At 38.6% G+C, this 19,274-nt stretch overlaps 1 protein-coding gene across 1 annotated transcript in view; it reads left to right on the top strand.

Moving 5' to 3' along the window:
- Positions 1-19,274, top strand: part of CAMKMT (calmodulin-lysine N-methyltransferase) — a 230,098-nt gene that overhangs the window by 19,134 nt on the left and 191,690 nt on the right. Inside the window, exon 3 of the mRNA XM_071577328.1 lies at positions 1,012-1,076. Within this exon, the coding sequence (XP_071433429.1) occupies positions 1,012-1,076 (65 nt within the window). The remainder of the gene's footprint in view (positions 1-1,011; positions 1,077-19,274) is intronic.

Genomic DNA, 19,274 nt, shown 5'->3' with positions numbered 1-19,274 from the left:
TACACAATTTCATATATGCAAAAAGGTTAGTTTTTTTTCTTTTTCATTCTTACAACGATCTTCCTTCCGGAGAAAAAGCCAAGGGAATGAGAACTAATTTTGTAGGTGCCAGAATTGTTGGATTTATTAATTCCTTTTCAGTGTTTCAAATTAGCATGTTCCTAAACAGCCTTAGAAGCTATATTTGAAATATTATTAGAAAACTGTATTTTTTTATTCTGCTGAATTCTTTTAAAATTTTTTAAATGCATTTGTGAAACAACTATATGATCTGATTGTTGTAAAGTACAAGATTGTAAAATTTTGTTCATTTTGGTCCTAGATTAGTTTAAAATAGGTAAAAGTTTAGATGCTTTATGTGTATGTGAATTCGGGTAGCCTGACATCTATAACATTTAAATTTTTATTCGACTTTGGTGCATATTCTTTCTGCTGCTGTCAGTGCTTTGCTTGCTGTGTTCTAAAATTTGCAGTTGATGTGTGAATTCAGTTAATGTATTTATTATCCCCAGCTTTGAATGTTGTTTATTTCACTTGAGTTATGCAAATGTAAAACCAAAGAGAATGCAGTTCACTGAACACATTAATCAGTTTCATTGTTCACATTAATTTAATTAAGTGTTCTTGATTTTGTGGGAGAAAACAGGAATGTGTGTACAGCTGCTGTTCAAAAAAGAGTCTTTTAGCTTTCCTCTTCAAAGAAATTGCTTTACCAAAATGCTTCCTTTCCTATATGTGACTTCCACAACTAAATACAATTTGATGCTCCTGGGAAATGTTTTCCTTTTGATATTAATTTACAAGAAATACGTTCCCGATTCATGAATTTTCAGTGTCAGGATTTGGAAAACTAGTGATTGTCTTTTTGTTTTCCCCCTGGTGGCTACAGTAGTACCTGTTTGCTACTTCACTGTGAAAGGAGATGGAGAGAAGGGAATGAAGAGACAAGATGTTGATTTTTTAAAAATTTGTTTATATGTTGGTGAAGTCACAATTTATGTTTTCTTTCAGATTTCACAATGGCCTCTTAAATGTTAAAGATGTTCTTACGAGTTTTGACAACACGGGGAATGTCTGTAAGTCACTGTTTATTTACATACAGTATTATGTTGCTATAAGTCTAAATGTATCAATGTAAATATTTCTGTATGAGCCCTCAATAAGCAGGTCATTTAGCTGAGAAACTGTTACTGTGGTTAGAGGTACCATAGGGTTTTATGTGTTACAGTTTCACTTAGCACAGTTGTTTGTGGGCAAACACCCTCGAGCCATCCCAGTGCAGGTTATTTTTGGTTCTGTGACCGTGGTGGGAACGTGAGAGCAGCTGAACTGGGTTGGACAAAGAATTAGTTTAGCCCATGGATGGATGTGTGCTGGCCAGTGGCCAGTGGTGGCTGTGTGGGGAACAACAGTGCAAGAACACGAGAAGCAAACAGTGATACTTCCAGCTTGGAGAGGACAGACTCAAATCAGAGAAACATGAAAGAAACACGGTCAAGTTGTGAAATTGCTCCCCACGGAATGTTTTGGTTCCTAAAACATGAAGTGAATTCAGAGAGCAAAGGGGAAAATATTTGTGCAAGAAAAATTTTCTGTGACTATTAAAGACATCACTTATGGCATAGGAAGTGCTGGGGGTTCAGAGAATTAATGGGGCAGTAGGATAATATGTTTGTCCTGATCTTTCACTCTTGTCTAAGCATCAGTTACTGGCTGCATTAACCTGAGACAAGATGAGCTGTAAGTGGGCCATCAATGCCTGACCCAGCATGGCTCTGCTTCAGTATACTTATTAGTAAAATTATCTATGCTAATAATGGACTTGAATTATGAAATTGTGTTAGACTGTGGAAATGAAGCTGAGAAAAAATAATGAAATATTTTTGGTGTGAGTAGTAATTACTATTATATACTTAACATGCAGAGATATACGTATAATTCTTGATTGATTATTCTGCTTTACCTTTTAGATTGGTTTGTTTGTTTTCAAACAAGCAAACTGATAGAATAAAGTTGATAAAGTTTGTCAGATATTCAGGAAATGCGCACATACCTTTTCCTCCTTATCAAAGCAATGATCCACATTTCATCTCAAAAAAACCGCAGTCTCAATATTCCAAAGCTGCGTTTCAATAAACACTCGCTTTTCCTTAGCAAAAAGCTCAATTTATTTAATAAACTTTTGCCTTCAAAAGGAAAAAAATAAGCATAAACTGTGTGCTCTCTTTTTTAAAATTTGCTAGTCTTCATTCAGTTCTGAACAGTGAAGGTAATTCTGTGGTCTTGCCACAGAATGATTCTGGATATATTCTTTAACTGTTACCAAAGAGAAATTTGGAATGAGAATTATATCTAAGGGATATATGAATATCCAAACTAATAATATTAAAGCTAAGAAAGAAAATTACATTTGTAGTTATGGTTGACTTTGGCTACAGGTGTTGACATCATGAGCTGGATAATAAAAACATTGGATTTGGATCTGGAAGAAAAGTGCTTTGTTTAAATTATGGGAGGTGTTTAGAGAGATTTAATGTTGTAGATTCTCAGAATAGGAAGCTAGAAGGAATTCTGTAAGAGGCAATGTTATTTTTGTAAACTGTTCTTAATAAGGGAAATAATTAGGGAAAAAAACCCTCAACAAGGGCTTTGGATCCAGAAAAAATATCATTGTATTAGTTCATAGATAACAACTTGGGTACTTATTTTGAACAGCAGAGGAAATATTTTGTCTATGTATCAGAAAGTGCTTCACATAGTGGGTCAGGACAGTGTACCTTACTCTGTGAAACACAGTAACATGTTTTCTTAGTCTGTTCTTTGTGTGAGTACTTAGGTGGAGCACAGATTTCCTTGTTAACACAAATAATTTACTCTGCTAAAGTTTTCATATGCTTTCCTGTTGATGGATGTGTTGTCAGCTCTTCTGTTAACTTTTTGCAGTATTTCAGCTACTTCCTTATTGATTGCAGATGGTAGAACAAGACTTACACTCTATCAGGCACACCACCACTTGCTAGCACAGGACTGATATGACATTTGTAGTTCTTCTTACTGTTTCTCCGTGTGTACAAAGATTCACATTTGTCCTTTTGGGTTCAGTATTGCTTTGAGGGTTCATGCTGTGCCATTATATACAGTGTTTGCTAAGTCATCTCCGGATTCACTGCTCCTCATTTTGAAATGTCTTTGTCTGTAAGTGTCTGTATTGATCTGCCTATTAGTGATTTATGCCTGATGTACTGTGCACTCTGGATGACACTCTGGAAGGGCAATGGCAAAATTGTTACCTTCTGGCAGCCTGCAGCACTGGCTTGGAGTGTAAGAACCATATTTTTTGCTACCACCTGTATGGAGTGAATGTTCTCAGTGTCCCAGCCAGAGTAACTGGGTGTCTGTCACACCATCATGGTGAAGTTCCCCCGACCATGTGTTTACTCAGCTGTTCTATTTGGGTCAAAGCTGCCTGAATTTTGTGCACTCCCATTATCCCTTGATTTGAATTGTCTCCTTTTTCAATGTTTTCCCATGTATTTCTTGAATCTCTTTGTGTTAACTCACTATAGAAATGATAGGGAAGTTGCCTCCTTCTAACTTCCAAGTTAACTACTCTTATATTTCTGAAATTAGGTTTACTAGTTTTTACAATTTCTGTAGTGTTCTGTAAGAACTTTGTATTATCAAATCATAACCTACTCTAAAAAACCCCTAAAATATTTTTAAAATGGTTTTTTACAGTATCAGGTTATTTCTTCTAATATCTAATACTAACAGAGCTGGCCAGTATATTGAACATAATGTCACAGCAGCCTGCTCTGTGAGGGACACATGGAAAAGTTACAAACCTTGATGTTCTTTTGGGACACTGCATAGCCAGCATCTGTATAATGGGCACTAAACTCCACTTAAACTATTTGGACTGAGTTATTAGAAAACAGGTAAATGTTTTAGTGTTCTGTGTGTTTGTTTTGGCTGCTATACCGCAAATTTATAAAAAAGATTAATGTTTTGATAGTGATTATTAGATTATGATGTAATTGTGTATTAAACAGATTAGATGTTCTAAAAACTGAAACATGTTGCACATTACATCCTTTTAAAACATAATAATTTGTTTCAAATAACTTGGTTTGTGTGGTTTTGGGAGGAGGATTTTATTTGTTCTAGTAAGTATTTTCTGTTAAAACAAGCTCTTTCATGGAGCATTTCTATGGTCTTTCTGTTTCACATTTTGGTCTCTCTTCTTATGGTCTTTAACAGCCACATCACCACACACCATCAAAAGAAAAGTGGTAGAGCAGACTGTAGTTAATACCACTTTCTCTGTATTCCCAGTAGGTATCAACTCAGTACCAGATGTGCCACTAGCTGGCAGCATTATATAAAATATCAGTGAGCAGCTTTTGAGGAATACTCATGACTGCTTCCAAAGGTGCTATCTTATACCAGTAAGACTTCAGGGGGAAAGTGGAACCAGCTGCAGTATCTGTAAATGGTGTATTGTAGAGTCCCAGGTGTTAACTCTGAAGATTGTGCAATATTTCATTCAAACTTTGTACCTACAGTTGTATTCTGTCCTTTGCAAAAAGATTTCACATTTTCATTGTGGGATTGCTACTGTGAAAATTCACACTGTAAATGGCAACTGGTTGTCCCTTTCCCAGAAAAATGTGAAAATTTTTTCCTCTCCTGTTCCTCTCCTGTCGGTGAGAGAGTGGTTTCCACATGAAAACTCCAGATGAATTCCCCACACAGACAGGATGCAACGCTAAAAGCACTTCATTCAGCTTTAATTATGTGCAAAAACAAGTGTCAGGGAAAAGAAAACTGGAATGAAGGAAAGGATCAGTCTGTTCATCTTAGACAACAATATGCCATCTGTTAAAAAGGCGGTACATCCTGACACCATCTCTAGTCCTAAAATAGTCCTTTAAAAGAACTGATGGATCCCAGGCAGAAGGTTCGGTGTTGGCACTGTGGGATAGCACGAGCTCGCCCCGGGAGCCACGTGTCATTCTCATACTTGCTCAAGAAACTGTCCAAAAATTAGGGAAAATTCTGCAAGGATGAGCTTTTGAGATTATCACCTTGCCTTGCCTTTCCAATTGAGAGAAAGCAGTTATGACTGAAGTGCTTGTATGACTATATCCCTGAAGTAATACTTTTAAATCGTGTATACATTAAGTGAAATGAGCAAGGTCAAAAATATAAAGCTCTTTATTAATTGTCACTAGCCTAAGTAAGCTATGGGCTATGTAAAGGAGAATGTTAGGAAGAGAAATACAGCATGTTTTGGGATTTTTATCTAGTATCTGCCTGATGCTAACATAGAAGCAAGATGTTCCAGAATTCTCAAGTATAAAATTGCAAATTTACTATAGGTAATAGCAAAACATTTTCTTGTAAACGGCACCTGGAATTAGTTAATAATGTAACCCTGTTCAAGAAACAACATGTTCAACACATACTCATTTTGTTTCTACTTGACTGACTGTACAATCATATGTATTAGAACGAAAAGAGCAGCAGAGGGTGCTACAGTTACAGAGCTACCCAGGCACATACTCCAGAATTGTTGTTCCAGTAGGCGAGTAAATCCTGCGAACACTTCAGCTTTCCCTTTAGGGTAGACATAAATAGGATAGCTTTAAATTCTGTTTCCTCTGTTTATACTGTAGAACAGGTAACCTGTATGAAATTCAGAAAAAATGGAATTACATATTCACTTTTTTCTTTTTCTAAAGTTTTTGGTGGAAAACGTTGCACGGTTCCCTGAAAACATCGTGTCTAGAAATAGCTACTGCTACGGAACACCTACTCAACATCTTTAGAACTAGATTTGTTTGTACTAATTTTGCGTTTGGAAGTTCCAGTCTCTGCCACAAATTTTATATTGGCTTCTTTTTTTAATTTTCATGTGTTCCACCCAAAATAAACAAGCTAGTAAAACTAGAAAATATTTTTGCACCTTTTGTATAATATTTTCATGAAACTAACAAGGGGGAAACATTTTTCTTAAATTTCACATCACATCCCAGCTCTGCCAGGGGAAATTTAAGTTGGAGATCCGAAAAAACTTCTTTCCAGAGAGAATAATCAGGCATTGGAATGGGCTGCCCAGAGAGGGGGTGGATTCCCCATCCCTGGAGGTTTTTAAACTGAGATTGGACGTGGCACTGAGTGCCATGATCTGGTAAATGGACTGGAGTTGGAGCAAGGGTTGGACTTGATGGTCTCGGAGGTCTTTTCCAACCCAATTGATTCTATGAATCTATGATTATTTTGGGAATGCATATCCAGAGGCAAAAAACCAAATTCCTTTTAGTTTTTGCTTCTTTTTTCAGACTGTATTAATTTTAAAATCATGCTTACCTAAAACTTGTAATCATGTCACCTTTTTTTCTTAATTTACTTGAGAAAAATATTTTAAATTCTCTTCTAAAACAAAGAACCCTTTCTTATTTCTTCCTTCTCAAATAACTCCAGTAGGAGAGATTTCTTTCCTGGTAGCAGTGTGTGAGGATGTGTTTAGAGAGCTACTTGTTTCTCCAGAGTTCTCACTGCTTGGCTTTTTAGGTATCTGAGCTCCTCTGTGGAGAGATTGTGGCAGCTACAGAATTAGTGTTATGCCTGGAAGGACAGATGCCAGTAAGTACTCGGGGAAGGTCATAGCATGGCATCCCTTGTGGCAGCAGAGGTGCTCCTGTATTTCATCTAATGTTGCTTAGACTCAACAAGGGAGCAGATTGCATTTTTCAGGTGTTGCTCTAGAAGTTTCCTGCATTTTTTTAGTAAACATCGTGGTTTCGTTGGTGAAAAGCATACCAACTCGAATATGCTTCCTGCCTCTCCGTGACTCAGTGGGTATTCTCACCTGGAGAAACTGCCTCTTGTTGTCTGAGCCCTCTCTCATTGTTGTCTGAGCCCTCTCTCATTGTTGTCTGAGCTTCTCTCATTCCACAGGTGTGGCAGTTGGAAATTGTTTACCAGGTCAGAACATCAGACCCCCTTGAAAGCCTTCAACAAAAAATGAAGTGACTGGAAGAGTGTTTGAAAAGCAATGATACATGTCAATTTGAATTAAATATTGTGTTTATGATACCTACATTTTACTATTCACTATGCAGCTTCCTTTTAAATAAAACATTTCATGATGAGGGTTAAGAAAAACCAGCTGTTTCCTCCCTCTCCTCCCCCATCCAAGTGATACAGTTTACAGTGTCATCCCAAGCAGCCCCATTGACACAACCCACATAAAACATATGGAATGGAGCAGAAAATAAGTATATGGGGAGAAGCAAACACCTTTTAAATTACTCTTGCTATCAGAATTGTTTTTATGAAACTGTTCTCTGATGGAACATCAGTGGTTTGTCTGTTTTTCAGTACTGTTCTGAGGTATGTGGCTTTTCCCCATTCGCTAAAATCTTTTGTTCTGAAAAGAGGAATCATAACTGTGGTCAGGGATATGTTTCCTCTAGAGAAATTTTTTTTTCTACATAGTCCAGACATGTGACTTGGTGCCTATACTTTCAATCATGACTCCAGTTCAGAGAAGTGGGAGGTGAAGAAATCCAGATAAGCGCTTCTGTGTACCCTCTTTCTTCCTTGCTCAGAAGTTTCTGTAGTAACTGGTTCTCCTGTTCAGGTTATTCCAATGAGAACATGTTATGGGTTTAGCCAAGTGGGCCTAAACTTAGGTTTTAAAGTTCAGCTAGGCCTAGGATTGTCAGCTGATTTAAGCTGGGCTGAGCTAGCTAACAGCTGACTTCTTCCAGCCAATAATATTGTATTCCATACCATACTACATCATCTCAAAGGGGTGTAAAATCCAGTGTGTGGGAGTGGCTTGGTTAGTTCCATCATGGCTGCACTAAGAGGAGGACATCTAACAGCTCCTCTACTATGCTAGGCCCTGCTCCTGTTGCCTCTGCTTGCATGTTGTTTGCATTCAAGGAAGTAGAAATATTTTGTTGTCATACTTTCTTTTTCTTGCTGAGTGTCTTTTGGAGTGCTTATGAATTTAGGGTAATGGGCTTTGTATTAATTGGGAAGTGGGAAATTATTCCTTGTTATATATGCATAACTTGTGTTAAGTGTGCATTATATTGTAGTTCTCTCTTAGTTTTCTCTTCTCTGTATAAATACATGTAGTTAATTTCAGCAGAAACCTGGTGTTAAAAGTTTTTTTTTTCCCTCTCCCTCTTCTCTTCCCTTAGCTGGCTGGGGGGAAGAAGAACCCTTTTCACCCTGTCCTGGACAGTTGGCATTTTGCCAGCTCAACCCAGGACAGAACCTTTTGGTAAAAATCTGTGAATCTCTTAGAGCAACTGCTGTTGCTTTTCTGTATTGTTGAGCAGTGTTTTGTACCCTGGCACTTTGATTAGCTGTGTTTTGCCATCAGATCTGTTGTCTTGATCTTTATGAAAACAGTTGGAGTAAGTAGGTTTCTAAGTGTGCAACTTGCACTAGTCTGACTTCATGCACTGGTGTTGACCTTCTATAATCTGCAGTATTTTTGAAAGTATTCAGGGTATTCTGAACGAATTATCATGAGAAGTTGGATCTTTTGATTTAAATTAATTAAAACTTTGAAGATACGGTATAACACCTTAAATTAGATTGGTAGGAGAAGAGAATGAATGATTGTAATTGATTTCATGGGTTTTCCTTTTGCATTAGATAACTTATCTTCATAACTTTTTAAATTGAGATAGGGCAGGATAACAATGGGAAGCATCCCTTTAAGATGTGTTGTGTTACTAATAAAGCTTAGTCTTTTAATGCACTGTAGAGTTTCCTCTAAAAATATTTCCAATTTGAGCATAATTGCAATAAATAGTTTCAAGTGAGTTTGATGTGCAGTAAGTTGTCATTCGGGTGGAACTTGGATGTTTCTTTGTTCTTTTTGTTCTCACAGTTCCTTTCACTTGCCATGTTCCAGCCGTACTTTCAGTGCTGCTTTTCACTAAAGAACAGGCATGAAGTGCAAAACCTGCTCAAGAAATGCCGTGTTTGGAGCACATCCTTGAGTAGTTGCCTTCTGTTTGATACCGCACAAAGTTGCTGTTGGGATCTGACTTGCACGTCAGATGGGGCATTTCTCTGTGTTGTAATATAGTCCCGTGGTGTAAAGGAGAGCACTTGGACTCTGAATCCCAAGGACCTGAGTTTGAGTCTCAGTGGGACCGTCCCCTGGCAGTTCAATGCCTCCCTGCCATCCCATCCCGTCACATCTCGGATGCTCAGCAGGGTCAGCCCCGGTCAGTACCGGGTGCTGTGACAGTCCCGAGGACTTCACTGTCACTGTCCAAGCTCGCTCGGCCGTGGCAGATGGACCTCAGGACTTAAACGGTGGGGCCAGTTCTGTGCACGCTGTGCCTGACCTAAAAAATCCACTGCACAGGCTGGAAGGGCACCCACGTGGGGAGAGCCTTGCCCAAATCTCCGTTCGCCAAGTCTGGCCATACATACAATATGGTCTCATCAGTGGCTGTAGTGTGGAGGTAGCAAGGACAGTCCTTTTTCTTTGTTTTCTCCATACCAGTGCAACTGAAACGTTATGCATAACTTGCTCCCTATTTTGGCTTTGTTTTTCAAGTTATTTTAGAGAACTTTTAAAAAGTTGCTCTGTATTTCATTTTAAAAAATCATATTTAAAAGGGTGAACTCAGTTATTCTTTCAAAAATGTGAGAGTGAAAGGTTTCAATTTAAGTCAGCACCAATTCATAGAATTATATTCAAACAAAACTACTTTGAGTAAAATATTTCTGGAAATGAGAATTTGAAACCTTTGGTGAATAATATATCCATTTGAAATATTTTGTCTGATGATAATTCTGACTTAAAAGTGTGATGAAAACTAATCTACATAGCAGTGACCACATGAAAATGCAATGTAGAACTGTTATGCATGTACTTAGCTTGACAAATTGAATACTGTTATTGAGAGTCTGTGCAGTTAAATAAAATTACATTGGTTTTAAGCTATTTTCAATAATATGGAAAGCGATGAAAAAGGCATTATTTCAGAAATCTGAAAAACTAATTTTTGGTAAACCTAGTGGGTTGAAAGAGCCTCCTGTACAAGTGGTTTGATAAATGGAAAATGTGTGAGGAATATGTGTACAACTGCATGTTTGTTCTAATTACTGGAGTTCCAGCCTTGTGGTTTTAGTTGAGACTGCAGCCCAATTGCAAAAGATGTGACTTACTAGCCCATAAACAAAGATTTGGAACATTCTGGTTCTAGCAGTGGTGATTTCACATCTACTCTTCTTGCTGTTAGAGACTATCTCCTCCTATCTTAATGGTAGTCTTTTTTACTAAAGCTTAAAGTTATTACTGTTTTGCTCATAAGCAAAAATGAAATTTTCTTTTGTAATAGCCTTTTAACTATATTAAGTCATCACATGGCCTTGCTGGTATCTTCCTTAAGTCAGTAAGCCAAATTCTATCACATTTGCTCAAGCTACAGTTTTTTGCGAGGTTCTGACTTTTCTTTAGACTCCATACCTTTGGTTTGAATCTTTCCTCAAGAGTGTTTGTCAAATCTGGGCATAGCACTCCAGCTGGGACCTCTGCAATGCGAAGTAAACCAGGAGATTTTGTGTTTCAGAGCCTGTAATTACAATATTGTATATTCCCCTTGCGATGCCATGACTTTGACTCATGTTGAGCTTTTGACCGTCATAAGGTCCTCATCCTTTTCAGAAGGACTCATTTATTCTTAATTATGTATTTATGTAGCAAATTATTCTTTCCCAATTGTAATACCTGGCATTTGTCCCTCTTGAACTTCTTCCTGTTTCCAGACTTCTTCCAGTTTATTGCTTTTGTCCTTTGAAGCCTGCCTTTCAACATACTGGACATTTTAAATGGGTATATTGCTAATTTAATAAGCATGATCCTTCAGATGATCCATAAAAACACTGAACAGAGCACAGTCAGGTGTGGGCATTTATGGAAACTCTTCCTGATAAATTCACTTCTTTTACAGCAAATTGTTGAGAATTACTCTCTGTGGTTGGGTGCAGAGCTGATGAAGGAAACTGTCTTAACCAAATTTTATTTAGACTGTGTTTCTCATGAAATTGTTGAAAGACTTTCTAAAATTTTGATACAAGACACCAACTGGGTCTGCCCTATAAACAAGCCTCCTGTCTTGTTGCTCTGATGAATGCTTTTTAATTAAACTCTGTAAATTGTTTTTATTGTTATACTTTATCATGGAATATGCAACAAAAGAGTGAAAATCATGAATCTGTTTTAAGTTTTTAATTATGTGAAGATGAGAGAGAGGTTGAATTAAATGAAATATTGTACTTAATTATAGAATGTATAATTGTCTTACACACTGAAAGTCACCTGATGATTTTCTGCTTTACAATTTCATTCATACAGTCTAAGTTTCTATGCATAGTTTTTTCTTGTCGTTCTTTGATGTCCTGAAGGATAACTCCAGCTACTCTGAGATAAGTGCTGTTTTTGTGACATGTTTGGTAGTCTAGCAAAACTTAGTATAGGATTGTAATAGCCCTCCACCCTAATATACTTTGACTCCCATCTCCCTACTTTTTAATGAGTATGATGGAAAGTAAAAGAATGTAAGATAGGAGTTGTTTGCTTGCTTGCTTGCTTGCTTTCCTGCTTTTCTGCTTTCCTGCTTTCTTTCTGGCTTTCTTGGTAATTTGGGAGTACTCAAATGTATTTTGGGCTCTTGCATAAGAAAAATAGAATTCTCTAGGTCATATTTAGGACTAAACAGAAAGCAGTTTGATTGTATTATAGCTTTTAACACCAACTCCTTGTCTGTTGCTTTTATTGTTGCTTTTATTGTGACCTGTGCTTTGTGAATTAAATTTACTTTCTTTCCATCTATACTAGTATTAGCTGAAGGCATGTTTCACTATCTAGGGTTTTTTCTTCAATTTAATTTTTAGGTTTCCCTTTATACTTAGGTCAATTCCAGTATTTTAAGGCAGGGTTTTGTTAACTTGTTTAAGTGTGTGGTTTATACCATCTCACAAGAAAACAACACTGCAGTCCCAAAAGCACTTTTTTCATATTAACTAATCCGTACAATATCACATCTGTGAAACAAATACTAGATCCACTTTAGAGGTAGGAAGTCTCCTAAGTCTATTTGTGTTACAGAGCTATTCATAGGTTAGGAATGGGAAGCCGAACCAAGACATCTTACACTGGTGGTATGCAGAGGGCCACTGGCACACCTGACTTCTAACCTCTTCCACCTGTAGGTTTACTGTAAGATCTCTGTTAAATTGAGTAGTGTTCTATTTTCAGGATTGCCTTCTCATTTTAAATGCCACCCATTTAAGTTATCAAAATTGAGGGACTTGGAACTGTGTCAGAAAAGAGGCTTGGGCATTGCTGAACTGAACTTTAGATGCTGTGACAGTGAAAATCTGTCCTCCTTCAGGTAGTCAGGTATTTCTACACACATAATGGCGTGGCCTGGAATTCACCACAACTGGCACTGTGAGACGTGTGTGTGTCATTAACTCACCCTCTTTTTGGAATTTCAGTTGCTAACCTAATGCGTTCACAGTCTTAAATCCTTTCCGTTATTTAGATGCTTCAGCTGTGTCTGTCAAAAAGTATGGAAGGTGTAACTTATTAGGGGCGGTCCCGTGATGTAAGGAGAGCACTCTGGACTCTGAATCCCAAGGACCTGAGTTCAAGTCTCAGTGGGACCGTCCCCTGGCAGTTCAATGCCTCCCTGCCATCCCATCCTGTCACATCTCGGATGCTCAGCAGGGTCAGCCCCGAGGACTTCACTGTCACTGTCCAAGCTCTCTCGGCCGTGGCAGATGGACCTCAGGACTTAAACGGTGGGGCCAGTTCTGTGCACGCTGTGCCTGACCTAAAAAATCCACTGCACAGGCTGGAAGGGCACACCCAGATGGGGTGTGCCCCTCCAAATTTGTGATCACGAAGTCTGGCCATACATACATACACACACAATTTATTTCTTGTTTTGCTTAGTCTCCCATGTGGCAGCTACAGGTTTTGTGTAGAATTTATATGTTTCCAGACATGAGTCTAATGGTTCTAACACTCAGAAGGTGGTTTCATGAAAGCAGGGGAGGCTGGCACACCTGAGTTAGCAAAGGGAATGGGCTCAGAGCTTTTCTGTGCTCAGTGCAGCTCCTTTTGGACTGTAAGGCAAGGAACAATATTGCTAAATGTATTGGGTAATCCCTCATGACAGTATTTCAAGAAAAAATCCCACTGCAATCTTCCAGTAACTATGAATTTAGAATGTGAAAGCCTCAACATAAGCTCATACCCAGTTCCATAAAATTTACCTATTTGCACAGCTAGAACACTTAAGCCATTTGTGAATCAGCACCTTTGTTTAAATTCTGTCAGGCTAAAAATACTGGAATATCTTCATAATAAAACATAATGGGGCAAGGCAGCTTGTATACAGGGTCCTTATTTTTGCTGTATTTTGTTTCTCATTTTTAAATTGTGGCCATTTGAGGCAATTTAGAGTTATATTTATTATTTAATTGGCCATTCCAAAGTAGAAAATACTTCCTTTTGTTTGTGTGGCTAAAGACTCTGGTAAAAATGAGCTTAGCCAGATAAACAGAGGGGGTTTTATTACTACTAATAATTAATTTGGTAATTTTGTCCACAACCATAATCTGCTTTTAAAGTCATCCATTACATTTGCTGTTGAGAGCTAACCTATATAAATTCCCTCTGAGGAAGGGGTGCACAGCTGCACATCTCCTGTGGCAGAGGCTTACTCACTGACAGGTGAATCTGAGTCCATTCTGTGGTTATTTCCTAGGTTAAAGTAGCAGAGGAAGATGTTATGATCTTAGATTGCCTCAGAAAATATTTTTATGTGCATGGGTTTTGATTGGACTAGTGCAGTTATTTAGTAATCAGCAGTGAACTGTCAGTGTTTATGTACTGTAATGTTTCTCTCTTTGCCAGCTGAGATTAGTAGGCATTGCTTTGAAACAGACATCTGAGGGAAAGTGTTGAAATCAAAAGTCCACTATTAATATAAAATAACTCTTATCAGGGCGTATATATGTGTGTTATTAATAACAAGGCTTGTGTTTGTGCATTATTTTTTAATTTAATAATAATATTTGAGAAAGGTTGAAAATCCATGGGTCTAAGGTACAAAGTGAAGCTTGTGTTGAATATTTTTTTCTTCTGGTGTTAAGATAATTTGTCACTTTCTTGAGCTGTATTTCAATGTTGTAAAACACAGTTTTTTACTGTTTTTTCCTAAAGAAACTCTGACATATAGCCATCAAGTTAAAGGACTTATGAATGTTTAAAAACAAACGCATGCAGCAATTTAATTATCCTTTTCTGTATGTAGGCTGACTTCTGAGGAATTTTGTAACTTTTCTCATGAAGAAGCAGACTTTTACTTACATGAAAGTTCAGCATTAAAATGTGAACAGCTATGTAAGGCTTGACTTTAAAGTAATTATGTTTAAATGGTACTAGTAGCAAAAGGCAAGTCTCCAATGGTTTTAAGCTGCTTTTTAAAGTTGTTTACCTACTCAAAAAGGCAGAAGAGCTCACAAAATGCTTAAAATACATAGGAGTAAAATTGTCATACAGGTTTGGCATTTAAAAACAGAGATTGCTATACTACTTTTTAAATGTACAGTAAAATATACTGTCTTTGAATTTAACATAATTTAAAGAAATAAAACCAAACAAGTATCCACTAAGAAACTAGACTCATGAATCAAGGTAGAGATGGACAACAAATAATGCATTCTAACTGTTTGCTCAGATAAAATTCTCGTTGAATTATTTTCCTTATTTTCAAAGCACTTGTTGAAAAGAAGTATTTATCCTACCCATTGCCATTGAATTTTCCAGTTCCAGAATTAGAAACATGCTGTCATACCTAGCAATGAAAAACACCTTAAATTACAGTAGTGCTATGGAATACACATTCAAGATCAACTACTTAGCAGAGACTTCATTTATCGCAATCTTTGTTGTAACTGATAAATGCTTTACAGTGTGAATGTTTGCATAACGTAGCGGCCACTTGCATGTCTCCCATGTTAACCTCCAGAAGCTGGAATACCTCATACTTTCTGTTGGCAGGAAAAAATATGTATGTATGGCCAGACTTGGTGAACGCAGATTTGGGCAGGGCTCTCCCCATGTGGGTGTGCCCTTCCAGCCTGTGCAGTGAATTTTTTAGGTGAGGCACAGCGTGCACAGAACTGGCCCCACCGTTTAAGTCCTGAGGTCCATCTGCCACGGCCGAGCGAGCTTGGACAGTGACAGTGAAGTCCTCGGGACTGTCACAGCACCCGGTACTAACCGGGGCTGACCCTGCTGAGCATCCGAGATGTGACGGGATGGGATGGCAGGGAGGCATTGAACTGCCAGGGGACGGTCCCCACTGAGACTCGAACTCAGGTCTTTGGGATTCAGAGTCCGGAGTGCTCTCCTTTACACCATGGGACCGCCCACCAACAGGAAAAAGTAATTGTGATAGTAATCAACATATATAATACAGATTTTCAAATATTTAGTTTCGTTAACAGTACATACAGCACAATAATATAGATAATTTCAGCAAAATAAAATTCATAGAGATAATCTAAGTGCTTTATGTCTGTTGTGATTCTCATTATTTCAAATACATATTACCTCATAATTATTATGTTTCCTCTTAAGGATTTTATTTATGTGCTCTTTAGAAAATAATATGGTAAATATTTGGTATTAAAGTACACAGGCACACATTTTATAGTTTGTTGGCGTAAGTGACAGCCTAAGAGAAAGGAAAGATGTTATACCAATTAATTCTGCAAGGCTCATTTAGAATCAAACTGAACTGCTGATGAGAGAATAATAAATGAAAATTCTGTGTTTTCATATATGAATTGTTTCTTAGCAATTTTTCTTTTTTTTTTTTGAATAAACAGAGTTTTCTGCATTTGGCATTTAAAGAGCTTTTTTGTAATAGTTGAGTGCAAACTGTTAAAAAGAAATAGGCAAAATCCTGCAAATTGAGTCCAGTTATCATAGGATCATCACAGAATGGTTTGGTTTGGTAGGGATCTTAAAGGTGGTCTAATTCCAACTCCCTTGGCTATGGGCAATGACACCTTTCATTAGACCAAGTTGCTCAGAGCTCCATCCAGCCTGGCCTTGAACACTTTCAGGGATGGGGCATCCACAACTTTTCCAGTGCCTCACCACCCTCACAGTAAAGAATTTGTCCCTAATATCTAATCTAAACCTGCCCTGTGTCAGTTTAAAGGCATTCCTCCTTATTCTACCACTACATGCCTCTGTCAAAAGTTCCTCTCCAGCTCTCTTGTAGTCCCCTTTACGTATTGGAAGGCTTCTGTAAGGTGTCCCTGGAGCCTTCTCTTCTCCAGGCTAAGCAAATCCAATTCTCTCAGCCTATCTTCATGGGAGAGGTGCTCGATCCCTCTAATCATCTTGTGGTCCTCCTCTGGCCTCGCTCCGACAGGTCCATGTCTCTCCTGTGCTGGGCCCCCCAGGGCTGGATGCAGTGCTGCAGGTGGGGTCTCACCAGGGGGGAGCAGAGGGCAGAGCCACCTCCCCTGACCTGCTGGTCACACTGCTTTGGATGCAGCCCAGGGCTCCACTGGCTTTCTGGGCTGCAGGTGCACATTGCTGGGTCATGTGCAGCCTCTCCTCCACCAGCACCAAGTCCTGGGCAGGGCTGTTCTCCATCTGTCCTCTACTCAGCTTGTATTTGTGCTTGGCTTTGCCCTGCTCCAGGGGCAGGACCTTGCACCTGCCCTTGCTCACTTGGGCATTCCTGTACGATCCTTTCACAGATCGAACCATTTAGTGCAGGGATTTGATTTGTAATTGCAAAATGTTTCTTATTCCAGAACTGCAAGTATTAGATACAGATATATAATATATTGTCCTATGATTTTTAAGTAAATCAGTCTAATTTGCATGGGCTTTTTAATGTGTGTATATACATAGGTATATATAATTGTTACACACACATATATATACACATACACACACACATATATACACATATACATATACATATATATCATCATCATCATGGCCAGGCTTTGCGAACAAAGATTTGAGAAGGGCACTACCCACGCTTGCTGCAAGCGTGCTGGTGGCTAAAAAGGCCGATACGGGATAGCGGAACGTCTCCCTAGGCAGTATTGGCAAGGAACGGTTCTTTCTGCGTTGTCTCTTCTCCTCAAGATTGACTCTGTGTGCGTTCTCAAAGGAAGCAGCAGCGTCGTGAATGGTGTGTCAGTGCTGTCCCTAGAAAAGGCTGCTTGGCATTCAGGATGCTGCCGCAAGAGACTGTCATCTCTGGGGTCAAGTCTTGAATGACCAATATCCTGAATCGCCTGCCGCCTGCATGCAGGGTTGGGTCTGCGGCTTCCAGCTGCTTCCTATCACCTGCCATTTTTGACCCTCGCCTGTCGCTACAGGGCTTTGCAATGTGGGTGAACCCTTCGAGCCTGCGCAATGGATTTTTTAGGTGAGGCACAGCGTGAGCAGAACTGGCCCCACCCTTTACTCCTAAGGTTCATCTGCCACGGCCTAGCGAGCTTGGACGGTGACAGCGAATACCTCAGGACGTAGGTTTGGTTAGAGTATCCTTCTCTTAGATGGATGGCCTTACAGGGCTAAGCGAATTCCATCTGCCCGGGTTTGGGGTTGGAGTTGTCCTTCTCCTAGGATGGTTGCCAGACAGCTAGCAAGCCCATCCTGCCCGTGGACACACTTTGTCTGACCCTTCAGCTGAGACCTGTCTGGCATGGGAGACCCTACCAGCAGCACAAACCACCTCCAGCATAGCTCTCAACCTCATGAGGGCATGCAAGCTTCTCCCCCGCAACAAAGGGGTGTCCCCGGAGAAGACATATATATACATACATATATATATACATGTACACACACATGTTAACATTATATATAAGGAGAAGGAGAAGAAAATCTGGATTTTTTTAAACAGGGTGCTTTTTAGTAAGATATTGTCAAAGATTTATTTTACCTGGCAGTTTACTTTGACCCTGCCTGAAACAGGATCTTATTGGTGACATAATTATTGTAAGATGATGAAAGGAGAACTGTAATGTGCAATCTTTCCCCAAATGTTTGAAAGCATTGTCATATTTTGAATTACTGTCATATTTTTTCAATTGTTTTTAGTACAAGTCAAATTTGACTTGCCTTAGTAAAATAAAGAATCTCATTGTCTTCAGCAAGGCTTGTCAAATGAATAAGAAATATTGTCTTCCTTTTAAAAGTGATTAAAAAAATCCCCCCAAAATTATTTTAATTTGAATGAGGTGAGACTCTGATAACTATTGAAATGTTTTCTGTGCTGAATAATAAGGAATGATAATTGAAACTTGGCATAGAAATGAGTAGCAAATTTTACTCTTCCTCCTCTTTTTACAATGGGAATTTGAATGTTGCTTAGCATAGAAATAGGCAACAAAACACAGTTAGTACTTGATATTCCAAAAGTACCAACTGAAAAACATCAATACTTAAGGAATACACTTAGCATGTGTGTATATATATAAAATATATAATACATAATATATAATATGTAAGATATGACTTTCATGTTAATATAATTGGTGTTTTGTAGGTACATGTTTCATAATTTGAAGATATATAAAAATAATTTGCAGAATTCATGAGTTTCATCTGTATGTGTAACAATTTGAAGGACAGTGGCAACTACTGCTGCAATTGTTGGCCCTTAAACATTCTTTTTTCCTACTGCAAGGCTTCATAGCCCATTTATGGGGAAAGGATTCATGTTGCTTCCTGATGCTTAGAGAAGATGATCACAGGAGGGAGTGGGTGAAACACTAAGCCTGGTTAAAAAGAGTCGTAAGTCAAAGAGCATGTGGGGAAGAAGAATGAATACAACACTAGTGGCTGGGCGGGAAGGAGAATTGCAATTAAAGACATACTCAACTGGGTTTTTTTCTCTAAGAAACCAGATTGGGAAGAGAGGAGCCTGGGATGAAATCACGGTGAATAAGATGAACGTGTCCTGAGAGTAAGTGGATTGAGACTAGAAGTCAAAGGTGAAAAGGAGACTACAGTAGCTTAGCTTTAAGAGGGCTGGAATGAAATTGTGGGTGCACTCAAAAATGTTTCCCACAGGGCCAGCAATAGCCCTGTATTTCCAGAGATCTCTCTCTCATCTCTTTCTCTGCCTGGTCAGGTGAAATACATATGCCATTCTTTTTATCTGCTG

Source organism: Pithys albifrons, chromosome 2 (genome assembly GCF_047495875.1).
Source record: "Pithys albifrons albifrons isolate INPA30051 chromosome 2, PitAlb_v1, whole genome shotgun sequence".
NCBI classification, from domain to species: domain Eukaryota; kingdom Metazoa; phylum Chordata; class Aves; order Passeriformes; family Thamnophilidae; genus Pithys; species Pithys albifrons.
The sequence above is the reverse complement of the archived record's forward strand: the minus strand, read 5'-3'. Positions and strand labels throughout refer to the sequence as shown.